At 39.8% G+C, this 20,737-nt stretch overlaps 1 protein-coding gene across 4 annotated transcripts in view; it reads right to left on the reverse strand.

The window, feature by feature from the left end:
• The window catches only part of ADAMTS12 (ADAM metallopeptidase with thrombospondin type 1 motif 12), a 418,668-nt gene that overhangs the window by 97,443 nt on the left and 300,488 nt on the right, over window positions 1-20,737 (reverse strand). For all 4 annotated transcript variants that reach the window (XM_060092771.1, XM_060092772.1, XM_060092769.1 and 1 more), the window contains exon 17: window positions 1,641-1,767. In XM_060092771.1, coding sequence (XP_059948754.1) covers window positions 1,641-1,767 — 127 coding nt within the window. The remainder of the gene's footprint in view (window positions 1-1,640; window positions 1,768-20,737) is intronic.

The raw sequence follows: 20,737 nt of genomic DNA on the forward strand, positions 1-20,737 counted from the left end.
AAAAAAGAAAGAAAAAGAAACGCTCCTCTTTCCCGGCTCGTTCTTCCCTAAGAAGGATTTATAGAAACTGCGATTACATACAAAACCTAGAGGGGCCAAATCCTGTGCTCAAGTCTCTAGCTCTTCCCAGCAAGAGAGTTACAGGGAAGAGCAGCAGCGAGGTGAGGGGACAGCAGCACCTCTGTCCTGCCTCAGTGGAGCTGGGGTCCAGCTCTGGATCTCACAGCCCCCTCTGTACCTGGAAGAAACAACAGAACTGGAGAGAGAATCAACCTGACTCTGAGATGAGAACTCCCTGGCCTCTGGGACCTCGCTGTTCAAGCCTATAAGAGACTGACACTGTTTGCCTTAACCGACTTGTCTAGAGTCTTCTTTTTGACCTAGTTCTCTGGCATTTATCCCATTCTTCCAGCTCTTCTTTAGAATTCAGCCTGTCACTTGGTAGATTGATTATGCCAACTGGCTCCCTCCTGTTAAACTAAACTATTCTTTTTTTTTAATTTTTTTTTTATTTTTTGCGGTATGCGGGCCTCTCACTGCTGTGGCCTCTCCCGTTGCGGAGCACAGGCTCCGGATGCGCAGGCTCAGCAGCCATGGCTCACAGGCCCAGCCGCTCTGCGGCACGTGGGATCTTCCTGGACCGGGGCACGAACCTGCGTCCCCTGCATCGGCAGGCAGACTCTCAACAACTGCGCCACCAGGGGAGCCCTAAACTCTTCTTAATATGTCTTCTTGGGACTGGAATGAATGCCTGATGGAATCTGCAACCGAACTATATCTCTGTTTAAGGACAAGAGAGAATGAAGACACTCCCCAGAATTAATTCTTTCTTTCCTTTCCTCTCTCTTTTCTTTCTCTCTCTCTCCTTCTCTCTTTCTTCCTCTTCCCCACCCCTCTTTCTCTCTCTTTCTAACAAAAGCCCCTCATAATAACATCCCAGCTACCTTCTAGAATTTTGAAACAATACTATTAGGAGCAAGTGAATACGTGTATAACAGTGGTTCTCAACCAAGGGTGATTGTGCCCCCAGGAGACATTTAGCAAAAAATGTTTGGAGACATTTATGGTTGTCACAACCTGGGTGGGGAAGATGGAATGCTACAAACATCTAAATATACACAGGCCAGGGATGTCGCTAAACATTCTGCGATGCACAGGACAGCCCCCTACAGCAAAGAATTATCCAGCCCCAAATGCAGCAGTGCTGAGGTGGAGAAAGCCTGGTCTGTAAGTCCACTCTTCCAGGCAGCCATCTGAATGTGTCAGCATGTTATCTAGAAGCTTCTGTTGCACTGGTTGGTAAGTGCTCTTGGAAAAGCCAAGCCCAATTAGCTAAAGAATTTTTGGATGATTTACATACCATTCTCTTCAACAGCGCTTTGGGACTTAAGTCTTACCAAATAATTAAACACAGATCACACAAGCTTTGTAGGAAATACTGCTCTCTGGGGAGAAAATGTCCCCTTCACAGCTTGTCACAGGTTCCAACAGCATAGCCACAGAAACCTGTGACAGCTTTCCTGTATTTATTCTAATAACAAAGCCACACAGCCCTCTTGCAACACCGAGCCCTGGATTACTGTTAAACCAGCCACCACTGCAGGCAGACACATAGATCTCCAGCTGTTACCGATGCTTACCTGGGTGGACAATCTTTTTCATGGCACTTCTTCTGTCTCCCACTGGGTTGTGTTTCTGGGTCACAGAACGTAGCTTTCACCATCCCGCGACCCTTCTTCACGCAATGGGCAGTCTGGCGGCGTATACCTGGGGGTCGGGCAGAGCAGTTCACATATATTAAATTCCGAGCCTACATTCTCAGTGTCAGGTGAGGCCCCTGGTCATGCCTATAGCTGATGGGAAGGTTGTCCATAAAGTATTTGGTTTTAACATAGGGATGAGGAATGGGGACCTCTTATTCTCTCTACTCATGCTACAGAAGGCAAGGGGTGGAAAAGATCTTGCTTAGAAAGGACCACAGATAATATAGGCAGATTAATATATAGTCTAATATAAAGATTATAATCTAGCTGTGGAGGCAAGACTAACACACATATGCCAAAAAAAAACCCAGAAATAAAACAAGGTGAGATTTATATAGTGAAAGCAGATATCATCACCAGTTGTTATAACACAATCATACATTACTATTTTAATGAAGGAATGGAGGAGTTGGGAGCTTTATATTAGTTGGAGTTTATAAACTCTGAAAGACAGGAATAAAATTCAGAATAATGTTGTGAAGTTTGAGAGGTTAAGTTCTTTAAAGTAGAGGGTTTTGATAGCAGAGATTGATAATACTGCTGCTTTCTGAAATCGGGTTGGTAAGTAAGAGAAGCACACGGGAATGGCCAGGTCCACAGGCAAACAACGCACATGTGTGGGCTGGATTTGACTTTGGATATATAACAATAGTTAACACATGTGGTGCTTGCCTTGCCCAGGGCACTATTCAAAATTTTGTATGTGTATGTGTGTGTGTGACTACCTATATATGTCCCAGACAAATATATATACATACATGTGTGTGTGTGTATAATGTAGTACCTATTATCCACCATGATATATAATGACTGAAACCTCACAACAACTCAGTGAAGTCAGATGAGGAAATGGAGGCACAATGAAGTCACATAGGTTGAGAAGGGAAAAGAAAGGACCATTGGCTTTGCTAGCAGCTAGGACATCATTAGCAAGAGAACACAGAGGAGTGGCCAGAACCTCACGGACTAAGAGATAAATGGCAGTGGGAAAGAGAGTCATCAGCTCTCCCGAGAGGGCTAATGCTTCTTTCCATGTGAAATGTGAAAGGCTGGGTGAGAAGACTGAAGACAGAGGCTCTGGGGATGGAGCCATCAGTCTGCATGGAGCGGGGCACCCTGAGCTCTCAGGGCATCCAGGTCTTGAGTGGGCTCACTGGTGAAGCCCAGAATTGGAAAGGCCATGAGTGCACCCATAAGCTAGTCACCTCTTCACTTTAGCACCCATGACTTGGAGGGGCTTCCCCACAACCACAAGGCTGGCAGGACCCTAACTGGGGCGGCTCCCCTACCACCTACTGCCTCACACTCCCTCACGCAGACTCCTCCAGTCTCCCAGGCTGGCTGCAGACTCAGGTGCCAGACATTGCATCTCGCCATTTAAAAATGTCAGAGGGAGTTGCAGAACAGTAAATGAAGCCTTTAAAATGAATCAACAATATTTTACTGTTAAATTAATGCCATTTTATTCTTGTAAAGAGATAGGTAACCTTTCAACCACTCAGGTCTCAACTGATAGACTACGTGTTCTTTTTCTTTTGTCATGTGAATAAAGCACTACGAACAGCTGGAAGCAACATTACAAAAGAAACTTTCATGGCACAATGAGTGAGTCATTGTCTGGAAAGACACAAACACCTACAGAGAAGTCTTAGACAATATGAGTGGAGTGGAGACCAAAATGGTTGAAGCCAGAAAAGCTGACATGTATCTGCCATCATAGAAGAAAAAAGAGAAAAAGCTTAGCTCTTAGAAGTTTCATTAAAACTTTGGGTAGTTTGGCAAATTCTTGATTTCAAAAATAAAAGGCAACTGTCAGGTGACTCTCAGAGGTTGGAAACATCCCCCAAAATCCTTGTTTCTGCGCATGGATAGCAAAGATAAGCATGCTCGGGGCTTGACTCCAGAAGTAGTAGGAAGGCACAGAACGTTAGAAAAAGTCTCTGCCAGGAAGTTAATAACATTTCATGGGTCAATCTGCTGGACCAGCAGCCAGATGAACAGATGGACGGGCCAGGCAGATACTGCCAAGTGCATGGAGGAAAATTAATAACAACGTGTCAGCGTTTTTCTGTTGGAATTAACGGTTGTGGCGACCACTAATCTTCTATTCTTCTAGCTCTTGAGTTCTCACTTGACAGATACAAAGCTAAGCCCAAACCCTCCAATGAGGGGTTCCAGCCCAGAAGATTGATTTCTCCCATGTTATAGGAACACAATACCTGGCCAGGTGCTTCTGCCTCTACTTTGATGCTTTTGTGTTCATTTTGTAAAATTTAATCTATAATTTCATTCCTTATCAAATTCTGTTTAAATAAATAAAACCCAAGGGTCCTGGGTTCTAGTGTCTACTTTTCCTTCTACCCATCACTTGGCTAACTGCAGGAAAATGAGAATAATGACATTCAGACTGTTTAAGGGCAGGATGCTGAGGTAGTTGATTTCTGGTAATGTCTTCCACATTTAAAAATCTATAATCTATGAAGGGAAGATAAAGTTTAATCATTGAAAACATTGGCTAATAAGAGGATTCTGGTTAATGTAATTTTACCATGAACTTGGAAAATAGTTTGTTGCAACTACTGTCAGAAAGTTTCAAAATTATTAGTTCATATTGCCTTAGTAAATGTGAATGTGACAAGTTGTATTTTCCAAAGATGGATGAAACAATAATCTCTCATCTGGCATATTCTTCTACAACATGACCATGATATCACTCCATCATGACACGGAGTCTAGTTACCCTGGCCTGGGACTGAATGCAGAAATGAAGTTGTGTGAGTTCAGAGGCTAGGTTATAAAAGACCATGCAGCTTCTATCCGATTCTTTTGGATCTGTCACTCTCAGGAGCCTCCACTGCCATGGGGTAAGAAGCCTACATCCTTGGAGAGGCCAGGTGTAGGTGCTCCAGTTGACAGTCCCCATTGAGCCATCCAGTCCAGGTGCCAGTCATCTGAGCACAGAAGCCTACAGATGACTCCAGCTCCCAGGCATCTGAGTCATTCTTAGCCATCTAAGTCTTCCTAGGTGAGGTGCCAAACACTGTGAAGCTAAGACACACCATCCCCATTGCACCCTGTCTAAATTTCTGACCAGGAGCATAGTAAAATGATGGTTGTTTTACTATACTAAATTTAGGTTGATATGTTATATAGCAGTAGTAAGTGGAACAGTACTTAATAAATGCTAGCTTTCTTCCTTTCTCAAGACAAGACCCAGAGCCACCACCCAGCTTGGCTTGCTAGGATACTAACCACTACTGATTTTACTGACTTTTCATTTCATCCTCTCCTGTGTTACACTTTTTCTGTTTCCACTCCAGATCCCTTCTGCAGCTTCTCGGAACCCTGGGAAGCTGATGATATAGATTGCTGTGGCTTCCAGTTGGATTCGGGGAGTGGAGGCACTGTCTCTTAGGATAACTGTTCCTTCTTTTACTTCTTCAGGCCTAGGACGGTAGCCTTGTTCCCCCAATCCTCTACTATTAATGAACAGAGGTAATGTATCATATTTCTTGGTTTCCCTAAGTCCGACCCACACCTTTGAAAGTAGTCAAGATATTCCGTTTGGGTGTGCAGGGCACCCTGACTGATAATGTCTCCTTTGTAGTAAAAAAAAAAAAAAAAATCAAACCATCAATCTTGAGTGACACAGTCATTAATTAACTCTATAAACCAACTGCTGGAATAACAGAATCTTTCTTTGACATAGGATATTATAATACCTCTTGTGGAGGGGGTTAGAATGAGGTCATCCTATTAAGAGCAGTGATCATGATGTAACACTGCACATGCAGAAAGTAGAAGAGCTTAAGGCTGAATCTGTAAGACATTGAAATTTCCCTGGAATTCAAAAAAGACAAACGATATTGGCTTTTAATCTGGCTTTGCCTTTGGCCCCTTTCTCTTACACATTGAACACAGTCCCCAAAGAAATTCTAGTTAATTAAGGATGCCAATCAATATATTGGCCCAGAACTAAGTTAGCTGCTTATCTAGAAATATTTACTTGAAAAGGGCATTAAGTGGAAATCAATAACATTTTAAATATGTGACAATCAAATTCAAAATATTATTTATAGAGGATTCTGAGTTGCTTTCTCCACATAGCAATGAGAGTGTCACCATGCACCTGTAAATATTTGGTAAATCTTATTAGATACTAGCAGTGAGAGATCAGTTAAGACCATTTACTTTCTAAGAATTATCTCCAGGAATTAATCACCAATGCCTAAGAATTTAATCAACCATGACTGTGTAGTGAAGCCACTATTAAAATACAAAAGGAGGGGTTTCAGAGAGCTTCAAAGTTGGTGAAGCAGAATGCCTCCACGTGCCACTGTGCTGGGCTCCAAACCCCAAGAGGACTGAAATTTCTTTGTCCTCGACCTAACGCTATGAATCTCTTCATCTGGCTCTTGGTGCCTGTGCTTCAAAATCCTTGGTAATAAACCACTCATCTGCCGCATAGCTAACAGGGTCTTGGTGCTCTGGCTGAGTGTCAGGCCATTGCCTTTGAGGTGGGAGAGCCAAGTTCAGGAAACTGGTCCACCAGAGACCTCCGAGCTCCACATAGTATCAAACAGTGAAAGCTCTCCCAGAGATCTCCATCTCAGTGCTAAGACCTAGCTCCACTCAACAACAAGGAAGCTACAGTGCTGGACACCCTATGACAAACAACTAGCAAGATAGGAACACAACCCCACCAATTAGCAGAGAGGCTGCCTAAAATCATAATATGGTCACAGACACCCTAAAACACACCACCAGATGCAGTCCTGCCCACAAGGAAGACAAGATCCAGCCTCATCCACCAGAACACAGGCACTAGTCCCCTCCACTGGGAAGCCTACACAACCCACTGAACCAACACTTGCCACTGGGGGCAGACACCAAAAACAATGGGAAGTACGAACATGCAGCCTATGAAAAGGAGACACCAAACACAGTAAGTTAGGCAAAATGAGAAGACAGAGAAACACACAGCAGATGAAGGAGCAAGGTAAAAATCCACCAGACCAAACAAATGAAGAAGAAATAGGCAAACTACCTGAAAAAGAATTCAGAATAATGATGGTAAAGATGATCCAAAATCTTGGAAATAGAATGGAGAAAATACAAGAAATGTTTAACAAGGACCCAGAAAAACTAAAGAGCAAACAAACAGTGATGAAAAACACAATAAATGAAATTAAAAATTCTCTAGAAGGAATCAAGAGCAGAATAACTGAGGCAGAAGAACAGATAAATGACCTGGAAGATAAAAAAGTAGAAATAACTACTACAGAGCAGAATAAAGAAAAAAGAATGATGGTCTTCCCTAGTGGCGCAGTGGTTGAGAGTCCACCTGCCGATGCAGGGGACACGGATTTGTGCCCCGGTCCAGGAAGATCCCACATGCCACAGAGCAGCTGGGCCTGTGAGCCATGGCTGCTGAGCCTGCGCGTCCAGAACCTGTGCTCCACAATGGGAGAGGCCACAACAGTGAGAGGCACGTGTACCAAAAAAAAAAAAAAAAAAAAAAAAGAATAAAGAATAAAAAGAATTGAGGACAGTCTTTGAGGCCTCTGGGACAATATTAAATGGAAAAACATTTGAATTACAGGGGTCCCAGAAGAAGAAGAGGAAAAGAAAAGGACTGAGAAAATATCTGAAGAGATCATAGTTGAAAACTTCCCTAATATGGGAAAGAAAATAGTCAATCAAGTTCAGGAAGCACAGAGAGTCCATACAGCATAAATCCAAGGAGAAACATGCCAAGACACATATTAATCAAACTATCAAAAATTAAATACAAAGAAAAAATATTAAAATTAGCAAGGGAAAAAAAACAAATAACATAAAAGGGAATCCCCATAAGGTTAACAGCTGAACTTTTAGCAGAAACTCTGCAAGCCAGAAGGGAGTGGCAAGACATATTTAAAGTGATGAAAGGGAAAAATGTACAACCAAGATTACTCTACCCAGCAAGGATCACATTCAGATTTGACAGAGAAATTGAAACCTTTACAGATAAGCAAAAGCTAAGAGAATTCAGCAAACCAGCTTTACAACAAATGCTAAAGGAACTTCTCTAGGCAGGAAACACAAGAGAAGGAAAAGACCTACAATAACAAATGCAAAACAATTAAGAAAATGGTAATAGGAACACACATATCGATAATTACCTAAATGTAAATGGATTAAATGCTCCCACCAAAAGACACAGACTAGCTGAATGGATACAAAAACATGACCCATATATATATATACTGTCTACAGGAGACCCACTTCAGACCTAGGGACACATATATACTGAAAGTGAGGGGATGGAAAAAGATATTCCATGCAAATGGAAATCAAAAGAAAGCTGGAGTAGCAATTCTCATATCAGACACAATAGACTTTAAAATAAAGACTATTACAAGAGACAAAAAAGGACACTACATAACGATCAAGGGATCAATTCAAGAAGAAAATATAACAATTGTAAACATTTATGTACCCAACATAGGAGCACCTGAATACATAAGGCAAACGCTAACAGCTATTAAAGGGGAAATTGACCGTAACACATTCATAGTAGGGGAATTTGACACCCCACTTTTGCGAATGGACAGATCATCCAAAATGAAAATAAATAAGGAAACACAATCTTTAAATGACACATTAAACAAGAACACTTAATTGATATTTATAGGACATTCCATCCAAAAACAACCAAACACACTTTCTTCTCAAGTGCTCATGGAACATTCTCCAGTATAGATCATATCTTGGGTCACAAATAAAGCCTTGGTAAATTTAAGAAAATTAAAATCATATCAAGTATCTTTTCTGACCACAATGCTATGAGACTAGATATCAATTACAGGAAAAAATCTGTAAAAAATACAAATACACGGAGGCTAAACAATATACTACTTAATAACCATGAGATCACTGAAGAAACCAAAGAGGAAATCAAAAAATACTTAAAAACAAATGACAATGAAAACACGACAACCGAAAACCTATGGGATGCAGCAAAAGCAGTTCTAAGAGGGAAGTTTACAGCAATACAATCCTACCCCAAGAAACAAGAAATATCTCAAATAAACAGCCTAACTTTACACCTAGAGCAATTAGAGAAAGAACAAAAAAAACCCAAAGTTAGCAGAAGGAAAGAAATCATAAAGATCAGATCAGAAATAAATGAAAAAGAAATGAGGGAAACAATAGCAACGATCAATAAAACTAAAAGTTGGTTCTTCGAGAAAATAAACAAAATTGATAAACCATTAGCCAGACTCATCAAGAAAAAAAAGGGAGAAGACTCAAATGAACAGAATTAGAAATGAAAAAGGAGAAGTAACAACTGACACTGCAGAAATACAAAGGCTCATGAGAGATTACTACAAGCAACTCTATGCCAATAAATTGGACAACCAGGAAGAAATGGACAAATTCTTAGAAAAGCACAACCTTCCGAGACTGAGCCAGGAAGAAAGAGAAAATATAATCAGACGAATCACAAGCACTGAAATTGAAAATGTGATTAAAAATCTTCCAACAAACAAAAGCCCAGGACCAGATGGCTTCACAGGCGAATTCTATCAAACATTTAGAGAAGAGCGAACACCTATCCTTCTCAAACTATTCCAAAATATAGCAGAGGGAGGAACACTCCCAAACTCATTCTACAAGGCCACCATCACCCTGATACCAAAACCAGCCAAAGATGTCACAAAGAAAGAAAACTACAGGGCAATAACACTGATGAACACAGATGCAGAAATCCTCAACAAAATACTAGCAAACAGAATCCAACAGCACATTAAAAGGATCAAACACCATGATCAAGTGGGGTTTATCCCAGGAATGCAAGGATTCTTCAATATATGCAAATCAATCAATGTGATAAACCATATTAACAAATTAGAGAAAAACCATATGATCATCTCATAGATGCAGAAAAAGCTTTTGACAAAATTCAACACCCATTTATGATAAAAAAAAAAACCCTGTAGAAAGTAGGCATAGAGGGAACTTAACATAATAAAGGCCATATGTGACAAAACCACAGCCAGCAAAATTCTCAATGTTGAAAAATTGAAATCATTACCACTAAGATCAGGAACAAGACAAGGTTGTCCATCTCACCACTCTTATCCAATATAGTTTTGGAAGTTGTAGCCATAGCAATCAGAGAAGAAAAAGAAATAAATGGAATCCAAATCAGAGAAAAAGAAGTAAAGCTGTCACTGTTTGCAGATGACATGATACTATACATAGAGAATTGTAAAGATGCTACCAGAAAACTATTAGAGGTAATCAATGAATTTGGTAAAGTAGAAGGATACAAAATTAATGCACAGAAACCTCTTGCATTCCTATACACTAATGATGAAAAATTAAAAGAGAAATTAAGGAAACACTCTCATTTACCATTGCAACAAAAAGAATAAAATACCTAAGAAAAAAACCTACCTAAGGAGACAAAAGACCTGTATTCAGAAAACTATAAGACACTCATGAGAGAAATTAAAGATGATACAAATGGATGGAGAGATATACCATGTTCTTGGATTGGAAGAATCAACACTGTGAAATGTCTATACTACCTAAAGCAATCTAAGGATTCAATGCAATCCCTATCAAACGACCAATGGCATTTTTCACAAAACTAGAAAAAAAATTTCACAATTTCTATGGAGACACAAAGAACCCCGAATAGCAAAGCAATCTTGAGAAAGAAAAATTGAGCAGCAGAAATCAGGCTAGCAGACTTCAGACTATACTACAAAGCTACAGTAATGAAGATAGTAACGTACTGGCCCAGAAACAGAAATATAGATCAATGGAACAGGATAGAAAACCCAGAGATAAACGCATGCATATATGGTCACCTTATTTTTTATAAAGGAGGCAAGAATATACAATGGAGAAAAGACAGCCTCTTCAATAAGTGGTTCTGCGATAACTGGACAGCTACATGTAGAAGAATGAAATTAGAACACTCCCTAACACCATACACAAAAATAAACTCCAAATCGATTAAAGACCTAAATTAAGGCCAGACACTATAAAACACTTAGAGGAAAACACAGGCAGAACACTCTATGACATAAACCACAGCAAGTTCCTTTTTGACCCACCTCCTAGAGAAATGGAAATAAAAAGAAAAATAAACAAATGGGACCTAATGAAATTTAAAAGCTTTTGCACTGCAAAGGAAACCATAAACAAGATGAAAAGACAACCCTCACAATGGAAGAAAATATTTGCAAATGAAGAAGCTGACAAAGTATTAATCTCCAAAATTTACAGGCATCTCATCCAGCTCAATATCGGAAAAAGAAACAACCCAATCCAAAAATGGGCAGAAGACCTAAATAGACATTTCTCCAAAGAAGATATACAGATTGCCAACAAACACATTAAAGCATGCTTAACATCACTAATTATTAGAGAAATGCAAGTCAAAACTACAATGTGGTACCACCTCACACCAGTCAGAATGGCCATCATCAGAAAATCTACAAACAATAAATGCTGGAGAGGGTGTGGAGAAAAGGAACCTTCTTGCACTGTTGGTGGGAATGTAAATTGATACAGCCACTATGGAGAACACTATGGAGGTTCCTTTAAAAACTACAAATAGAACTACCATATGACCCAGCAATCCCACTACTGGGCATATACCCTGAGAAAACCATAATTCAAAAAGAGTCATGTACCACAATATTCACTGCTGCTCTATATACAATAGCCAGGACATGGAAGCAAGCTAAGTGTCCATCAACAGATGAATGGATAAAGAAGATGTGGCACATATATACAATGGAATATTACTCAGCCATAAAAAGAAATGAAATTGAGTTATTTATAGTGAGGTGGATGGACCTAGAGACTGTCATACAGAGTGAAGTAAGTCAGAAAGAGAAAAATAAATATTGTATGCTAACACATATATATGGAATCTTAAAAAAAATGGTTCTAGGGGCACAACAGGAATAAAGACGCAGACATAGAGAATGAACCTAGGGGCACAACAAGAACAAAGACGCAGACGTAGAGAATGGACTTGAGGACACAGGGAGGGGGAAGGGTAAGCTGGGACAAAGTGAGAGAGTGGCACGGACATATATACACTACCAAATGTAAAATAGATAGCTGGTGGGAAGCAGCTGCATAGCACAGGGAGATCAGCTCAGTGCTTTGTGACCACCTAGAGAGGTGGGATAGGGAGGGAGGGAGGGAGACGCAAGAGGGAGGAGATATGGGGATATATGTATATGTATAGCTGATTCACTTTCTTATAAAGCAGAGACTAACACACCATTGTAAAGCAATTATACTCCAATAAAGATGTTAAAAGAAAAAAGAATTATCTTCATATACCCCTGAACCTCATCATTTCAAGTGGAAATTATACCTTGATATAAGAACAAGTAAAGTTTCTTATGTCCAAAACCAGAACGAAATAAAACAGTGACATAGCTCATCATATTCTCAATTCAATACTAAGATTGTAAAATAAAGGGAGCCTGTTATATGGTTAATTTAGTTCGTATAAGATTTTTCTCACTCAAAAATTCAAGTTAGGAAGGGTATAGAGAAAGCAAGTAAAGACAACTTATTGTAATCACCTATGATAGAAAATGCAATATTTCCTACTATATCAAAATTTAAGATCAAAGATACTCAAGCACTGAATGTTTAATCACATCACCTGAAAGAGATTTGAAGTACTGTATACTTAGTTTTTAAAATACTGACAAATACCAAGATTCCTTTTTATAACCACTTGAACACAAGTTAAGCAGTATAAGTTAAATTTTACACTAGGACATAATCTATAATTCTGCTAAAATTGGATATAACATTGATTTTAATAATGTGAGATGATAAAAATTCTATGACTCAATAGAGGGCACTGCCACAATTCCCTTACAATATACAGAAATAACATGTAACTTCATAGAAGATGGGAAGAGTAGGAACTGTATATCCATATATCTTGTTGACAAGTCCATCCTAAATCTACCAACTTTCAATTTCAGTTCCCACTAAATATTTACTTTGTATTTTCTGGCTCTTTGACCCCCTTCATCTCTGATTTCCTTGATCAATGAGTTCAGATCTATCCTTCATAATTAAGGTGCAGGCAAGAAGAACTTGAGTCCCATCACTGCAAGAGCTCAAACACATTGATTTTATTATCCATTGCTGAAACCCATACTTCTCACTACATTGGTAAGACTCAAAGCCAATAGTTTTTTCCTCCCTGAAATCCCAATGAACTGATTACGTACATTGACTGTCACGGTCAGAAAGAAATTGTATAAGAAATACGTAAGAAATGTTCAAACAGGAGCATTGCTGGTGCTTGAAGAATGCTTAATGGAACAAGGTAGGAGCCATTTTCAAAATTTACCATGATCAAGAAGTATTCTTTCCTGTTTATAACTCCTCTTCTGCAGCCACTGTGTAAAATCAGGCAAAGCACACACTTAAAGAAAGTCAGAGGCCTGCAACATCTCACAAAACTCACAGGGTTAACAAAAAAAGCAAACATTCAGCATTTTTCAGGGTACATTGAACAAAGCAAGCCTTCAGAGAAACCAACTGAGAAATCCCCAGCAAGTGCACTATTAGGGAACAAAACTAAGGCCCTGGAAACAGGGGAGGGACTAATCTCTGCTGGATGTATGTGATAAAAATGGGATGGGATGGGACTAAGATGACCAGTAGAATAAGAGAATATTAGATTAGCCACCTTGGAAAGAATTCTGGTTAAAGGTTCCACATGTAAGTAACTTGGAAGTTGCCACTCTGTTGTAATGACAAGTAAAAAGCTGAACAGACTGAAACATCAACAATGCTTCTTGGATATGAGAGAGGAAAGGGCACAGGGCAAACTGCTGCTCCCAAGACTGGAGAGACAGACGAGTGAATAGAGGGAGTCAGAACTTCCCAACTTTCCAGAGTAGAGACTCATAAGCTGACTACCATGGGAACCTGAATTTCGGCAACTTAATATCAGATACCAAACCGTGGATGCAGGATACCCCAAAACAGCAAGTATAATAAATGCCCCCCCAAAACCCAAAAAAACTACACCTAGGCATATCACTTTCAAATTACAGAAAATCAAAGAAAAAGTCCTGAAAGAAGCCAGAGGGAAAAAACACCTTACCTACAGAGGCACAAAGAAAGAACTGCATGTGACTTCTCAGAACTCACACAAGCAAGAAGAGAGCAGAGTGAAATATTTAAAGTGTCAAGAGAAAAAACCCCACCAACTTAGAATTCCACACCCTGTGAAATTACCATTCAAAAGTGAAGGAGAAATAATTTCTCAGACAAACAAAAACTGAAGGAATTTGTTGCCAATAGACCTGCAGGAAAGAAATGTTAAAAAGAAATTCTTTAGAAAAAAGGAAAATATTAAAAATCAGAAACTTGGACCTATATAAAGAAAGGAAAAACACTAAAGAAGCAATAAATGAAGGTTAAATAAAAACTTTCATTTTTCCTATTCTGAGTTGATCTAACAGAAAACAGTTTGTTCAAAATAATAATACCAATAATGTATTCAATTATTTTGATTATGATGCTTATGTATATATGATATATATATATATATATCATATATATATATATGTGTGCTTAGGTACACATATAGAAATGAAATGAATCACAAAAATGATACAAGGGACAAGAGGCAGGAACCAGGATTATTTTGTTATTATAAGGTACTCATACTGCCTATAATTTTGTTATTACAAAGTACTCATAACACTGAAGTGGTACAGTGTTATCTGAAAGTGGATTGGATTAACTGTAAACATTTATTGCAAACTCTAGGGCAATCACTAAAAAAAAGTAGATTAGCTACTCTGGGCTAAGAGTTTCCATTAGTTCATTAGTGAAGTACAACTGGAAGGTTGTCAGGTCTCCACTGTGTATTACTCGTAGTTTATTTTATATATTTATGCATGTGGTAAACTATATAATCCTCATTCCATAGCATATGTTTAAGTGCATCTCAATAAATCCTACTATTTTTATGAAGTCCTACCTATTAAAAAAATCCTCCTGGGCTTCCCTGGTGGCGCAGTGGTTGAGAGTCCGCCTGCCGATGCAGGGGACACGGGTTCGTGCCCCTATCCCGGAAGATCCCACATGCCGCAGAGCGGCTGGGCCCGCGAGCCATGGCCGCGGAGCCTGTGTGTCCGGAGCCTGTGCTCCGCAACGGGAGAGGCCACAGCAGTGAGAGGCCCGCGTACAGCAAAAAAAAAAAAAAAAAAAAAATCCTCCAGGGCTTCCCTGGTGACACAGTGGTTGAGAGTCCGCCTGCCGATGCAGGGGACACGGGTTCGTGCCCCAGTCTGGGAAGATCCCACATGCCGCGGAGTGGCTGGGCCCGTGAGCCATGGCCGCTGAGCCTGCACGTCCAGAGCCTGTGCTCCGCAACGGGAGAGGCCACAACAGTGAGAGGCCCACATACCGCAAAAAAAAAAAAAAAAATCCTCCAGATATTTTTAGAGATCAATATCTGGACTTGGTTGATCCTACCTGACAATTATAGAGGACAAAGTCCGAATGATTAGCGCTAAGATGAGTGCAATTTAAAAAAGTCAAGGAAGTATCTGACTGATTTTCTGTCCTCTAAACATCACTATATGGTCACCCATCAGGATCAGAGTGAAATATGTGTCCTTATTTATTATTCTCATGCTTTATCAAGGATATGTGGACATATCTCAAATGCACGTGATTATTTTGAGCCTTACTAGGAATACTGTCAGACTCTGCAAGAACTAGTTTCAGTGATGTAAGTATCTGTTCTACATGTATTTATTTTTAATGAACATGATCTAGTTTCTAAGGCAGCTTAGAACCGTTCAAGCAATCTCCAGGAGCTTCACATGGTCTTTGGAGTTTTCTTTTTTCTTTTAATTGTGGTGTGGTTGTTTTATGATGTTGTGTTAGTTTCTACCGTACAGCGAAGTGGAGTTCCCTGTGCTATACAGCATGTTCTCCTTAGTTATCTATTTTATACATGTTAGTGTATATATGTCAGTGGAGTTTTCAGTATTTGCCTTTTCCTATCAGAATGTGACATTCCTTAAACAAAGGAACAATGACTACGCTCCAAAGAGAATTCAGCCAAGCAGGGTGACTTCCAGCGTGGGGCAGGAGAAAATGTTCTCCCTTTTGTGCAGGCCATTGTTGTGCTTCTAGACCAAAAACACAGCACAGAGGAGACAACAGAGCACACAACTGGCAAAGGTCACATTCAGAAGGGATGACCCATTGTCTGACAGTAGTACCATTGCTGTAAGTTTTATAAGACACCTGGGAATTCTGGTTAGAATATATTACAACTGACAGATTCCTGCAGGACTAGGGTTGCCATGGGGCAAAACTATGGCTTTGACATTTTTAGGAAAGCGATCTTGAGGTTTTGCCAAAATATTTTTTCGTTTAATAAGGAGTCCTGAAGCTTCCTATTGAGACCAGCATCTGTGTCAAGCCATTTCTGCAGCTGTTCCTCCACAGATAATCCATTGGCTGCACTTTCATGGTTGATCTTTGGATGGGTGACTGGAGTAAATTTTCTTCAACAAGCCTCTTGTAATGAATGGTAGCACTTGCTATTCCATTCCCTTCCAACTTTTCCCAAGGGACAGCTAGTCCTAAATTCTCCCAGAGTCACCCCAAAGTCATGCCCCACAGATAAGGCAGGAGTGAAAGCAAATATGATGGAAAGGACAGCAGAACGAACACTAGTGGAAAGAGAGTCCCGTTGCTGGTATACTGAGTCCTCTTTACCTTGGAAAAGTGGGCTGGGGAGAACAAGTGGGCTGGCTTTCATGACAGTTAGCTAAATGTATAATACACTCTTGCCAATTTTTCATATGGATTTCTGCTCTTGAAAAAGATGATAAAAAATTTTTAAATAGTCTAACGAAGGAAATAACATCTTGGTGAATTTTTTTTAAATCATAAATTTTATTTTATTTTAAATAACTTTAACTACCTCGGCTGTTAATAAAATAAAAGCAGAAAGAACAGGCTGCCTTTTTTCCAGATTTAATCACAAAATTGTGTCTACAATCATCGACATAACTCGCTTCTTGTCCTTCACCCATCTCATCAAAAATCATTGCATTTTCCCTCAAATTGTATTTTTTGGGTTCCTCTGTGATTATACTCATTTTGTCCTCACTCCTGGAGGCATCTTGGTTTAAATCCATCCTTTAAAAAAGGAGAAGGGGTACACATGTGGAGGCAAAATATTCTCTTGAAGCAAACAGATACAGAGTTGCTAGAAGAAGCTGATTGTAAACACAAGCTGCCTGGTTGGGAAGGGGAGGGCTGTTGATTTAGAGACGTGTGACAGCCTTTGGTGGACAGGCATAGGCAAAGCCCCACTGGGCCCTTCTTCCTTGGCAGGGTCAGGACTGAGCCAGCGGAGGCGGAGCTTCATCTTCCCCTTGGAACTCGTTGTTTTGATTCTCCTCCAAAAGCCTTCATCCAGATAAGAAGCCAATGACTGATTGCATCTTCTTGAATTTATACTTAAGCAGCTCTTTGCTCCAAATGCACAATGTAAATTATATGTAAAATATAAATTATAAAAGATATTAAATTATAACTATATAAAAAGGGAAGACCAAAATGTCACAATGCTTAAATGTAGGTAAACATCCTGGCAAGAGGGTGAGCAGGACTTAGGTGAAGTGTTTGCCGGGCTCTCAGCCAGAAGCTGTTGGTGGGTGGTGGCCATGTGCGCAGCCCCCGTGAAATATGAGGGCTTTAACTGCTCCACCTGAGATGGGAAGGAGACCACCATCACCACAAACTTCTTAGAGCCTTAACTCTTGATGACTTTCAGGCCTAGGAAGGTTGTAAAGTAAGGACTCAGCTTCTCATGCGAGTGCTCAGTCAATCTGCCAGACTGGCTCTGTGATAATTCCTAACGTATTTTCAATGTCACTAGGAGAGGCAATTTTGAACCACCTTAGCAAGTCCTGTCCTGAAATGAGGTCCCAAAGTGTGGTCAGGAAAAAACTGCAAAAACTAGAAAGAATGGGTACACACAGAGAGAAAAAGGGAGGAAAGGGACAGGAAAGAGAAAAATAAAAGAAACTAAAAGGAAATCACACTCAAATCAAGCTGTAAATTATTATTCCAAAATCCATAAAGAAATATAATACCTAGAAAGACAACAAAATAATTACAACAGGAGTTCACTCTGGATAAAATAAGTTTGTTAGGACAGTGCTATGGAATGAATATGTCCCCTTAAAATTCATATGTTGAAGCCCTAACCCCCCAGTGTCATGGTATTTGGAGGTAACACATTTGGGAGGTAATTATGTCATGAGGGTAAGGTTTTCATGATGGAACTGATGCCTTTACAAAAAGAAAAAGACACATAAGATGTGAAGATAGAGCGAGAGGGTAGCCATCTACAAGCTAGGAAGAAGATTCTCACTAAGAACTGAATCTGCCAGCACCTTGATCTTGGACTTCCCAGCCTCCAGAACTGTGAGAAATACATGTTTGTTGTTGAAGTTACCCAGCCTATGGTATTTTGTTATAGCAGTCAAACTGACAAAGATAGGCAGTCTGACCTACTTTTTAAAATAAGCATGTTACGTACTGCCTTTGGGTATTTTCACCTGGAAATCTCATAGGCACTTTAATTGAACTCATATAATCATAGACTCCTCTTGGGATCTGTTTCTTGTCACATGTTCCCTGTTTCAGTGAGTGACACTACCATTTAGCCAGTTATGCAAAGGAGAACACTGGGTGTCACCCTTCAACCCTCCCTCATGCACAAACTACTCTCTATCAAAAGATAAATGGAATCAACCATTAAGTTCAGTCTAGTACAGCTCCTAAATATGTCCACATTTGCATGATTTTTCCATCTGTACCACCTTAACTTTAGTTCAAGCCACTATTATTACTTCCCTAGACCACTGTCAAGATCTTCTATCTCTTTTCCTTCCTTTCTAGTGTTTCTCCAACATGGAAATAAAACATTGACCCTAGTTAACTCTGGGGGAAAAGGAAAGGGAGTGGAGTTAGGCAGTGCTCTTCAAGTGTATTCGTGCAATTTCTTACTCTTTAAAAATGAAGATTGAAACAAACATGACATAATAAGATCTGATAAAGTTGAGTGGTTGATTAACAGGAGTTTGTTACTGCATTCTCCTTTTTGCTGGGACCTTTGCAATATTTTCCAGTGAAGAAGTGTAAAACTAAAATAACACGATAACAAAATAAAATAAAGTAAAATAAAATAAAATGATTGCTACTACCTGTTGGTAACCTTGGGAATCAATGGGAATCAATTGATGGGAATCAATGTGGTAGTAAGTTTCTTAACATTTGGTATAAGTATGTTACTTTTTGAACCTAGAAATTCCATCTACAAATTAAAATTTAATGAGATCATTCTTTACATGGGCCCAAAGATGCTCATCAGAGGATGATGATCAATAAGGAACTGGCTAGGGGAATTTTGTTTTGTCTTGCTAGTGAAATATAATGTATCCACAAAAATGATAGCTATGGATACTGAATAACACATGGAATGGTACCCACATTATGATGTTAAGTGAAAACATGTGTACATAAATACATCCATATGCACACAACTACATACATCTATGATGAGAAAAAATAATATTGAAAGGCAATAAAGCAAAGTACCAAAGTGCATGTATGTTAGGGTGGTGACTTTAATTTTTTCAGTAACATATTTAACTTAGTTTTATAATATAGAAAGTTTTAACTTAAAAGAAATAAAAATACATCATTGAGTGATTCAGTGTTTCGGCAGTCTTCCATTTTTATATTTAGCAGTGAATGTCTTATGTGAATATTAGCTTTTCATTCTCTCTGTCTGAGAGCGTGAAGGTAGATATGCTGTCATCCTTCTCTGCCAGAATTAAGAGAGCTCACTGCCACTCCAATAGATAGCATGGCTGAAATTCAGGTAAGCACATGGGCACTGTGCTAGCTTCTGTTAAGGTTTAATAACCAGAGTGACATTTGCCCAAGTCAGGCAGAGATGCTCCTGAAGGATCAGGCTGTATCAAAGCCAAACGCCCACTGTTTGGTAAGGCTGTTTCATTTCCTTGCTAAATACGAATATATCTTTATGATCACTGCACAAATAAGCCATTTATATTGTATTTCCCATGCTCTGAAATACTACACAAGCAATGCAAAGGGTCTGGCCCATGCTGAAATAGAAGGGGGTGTGGGGTGGATAATCTCGTGTTTCTCTGAGAAGGCCCTGCTCAGGCAGGACTGGCTGAGTTTCTCTCCATAGTGTCCTAGAATAAATGATTTAAACTTAAAGCTTAAACCTGTACGTCACTGCAAAAAAGAGAGCAAAAGGGATGCAAAATTGTAAAAGTATTTGTTAACTACAGTCCCAATGACTTCATTTTCCTCCCAACTTCTCCTCAGGGAAATATTTTTCACCAACTTATTTTCTGCTTAAATTGCTTTTGCTTCTCAGCAAAAAGATCCCAGCCCTCCTGGGCAGCAGTGGGAAGAGAGCAGGGCTGACTCTTCCTGATACCCTTTACGGCTGCTGCCAGATTTGACCTAGACAGATTTCCAGAGGTTTAGGATTTTCAAGATGTCACACATGTTGAAATGAACATAGGATTCCTGTGATTTCTAAAAGTGAGCTGTTGGTTTTCTATACTGAAGGAGGGAAAGAAAGAAATCAGTAATACAAAAATTGTTCACAAGGCTGATGGGCCACGACTCAACGTCTGTCCCTGGATCTCTTTCCACCACTACTTCCTGGGGGGTGGGGGTGGGCGGGTGGAAGGAGCAAGGGAACAAATGGAGCAAAGTACACGAGAGGGAAGCCAGGGAGGAGGAGGCTGTGCTTTCCTGACCCCTTCTCTCCATCACTTTGATTCCCTTTGCTATATTGCTGATTCTGGCACTTCAGCCAATAGCTGCCC

The sequence above is a fragment of the Mesoplodon densirostris genome, chromosome 3, assembly GCF_025265405.1.
Source record: "Mesoplodon densirostris isolate mMesDen1 chromosome 3, mMesDen1 primary haplotype, whole genome shotgun sequence".
NCBI lineage: Eukaryota > Metazoa > Chordata > Mammalia > Artiodactyla > Ziphiidae > Mesoplodon > Mesoplodon densirostris.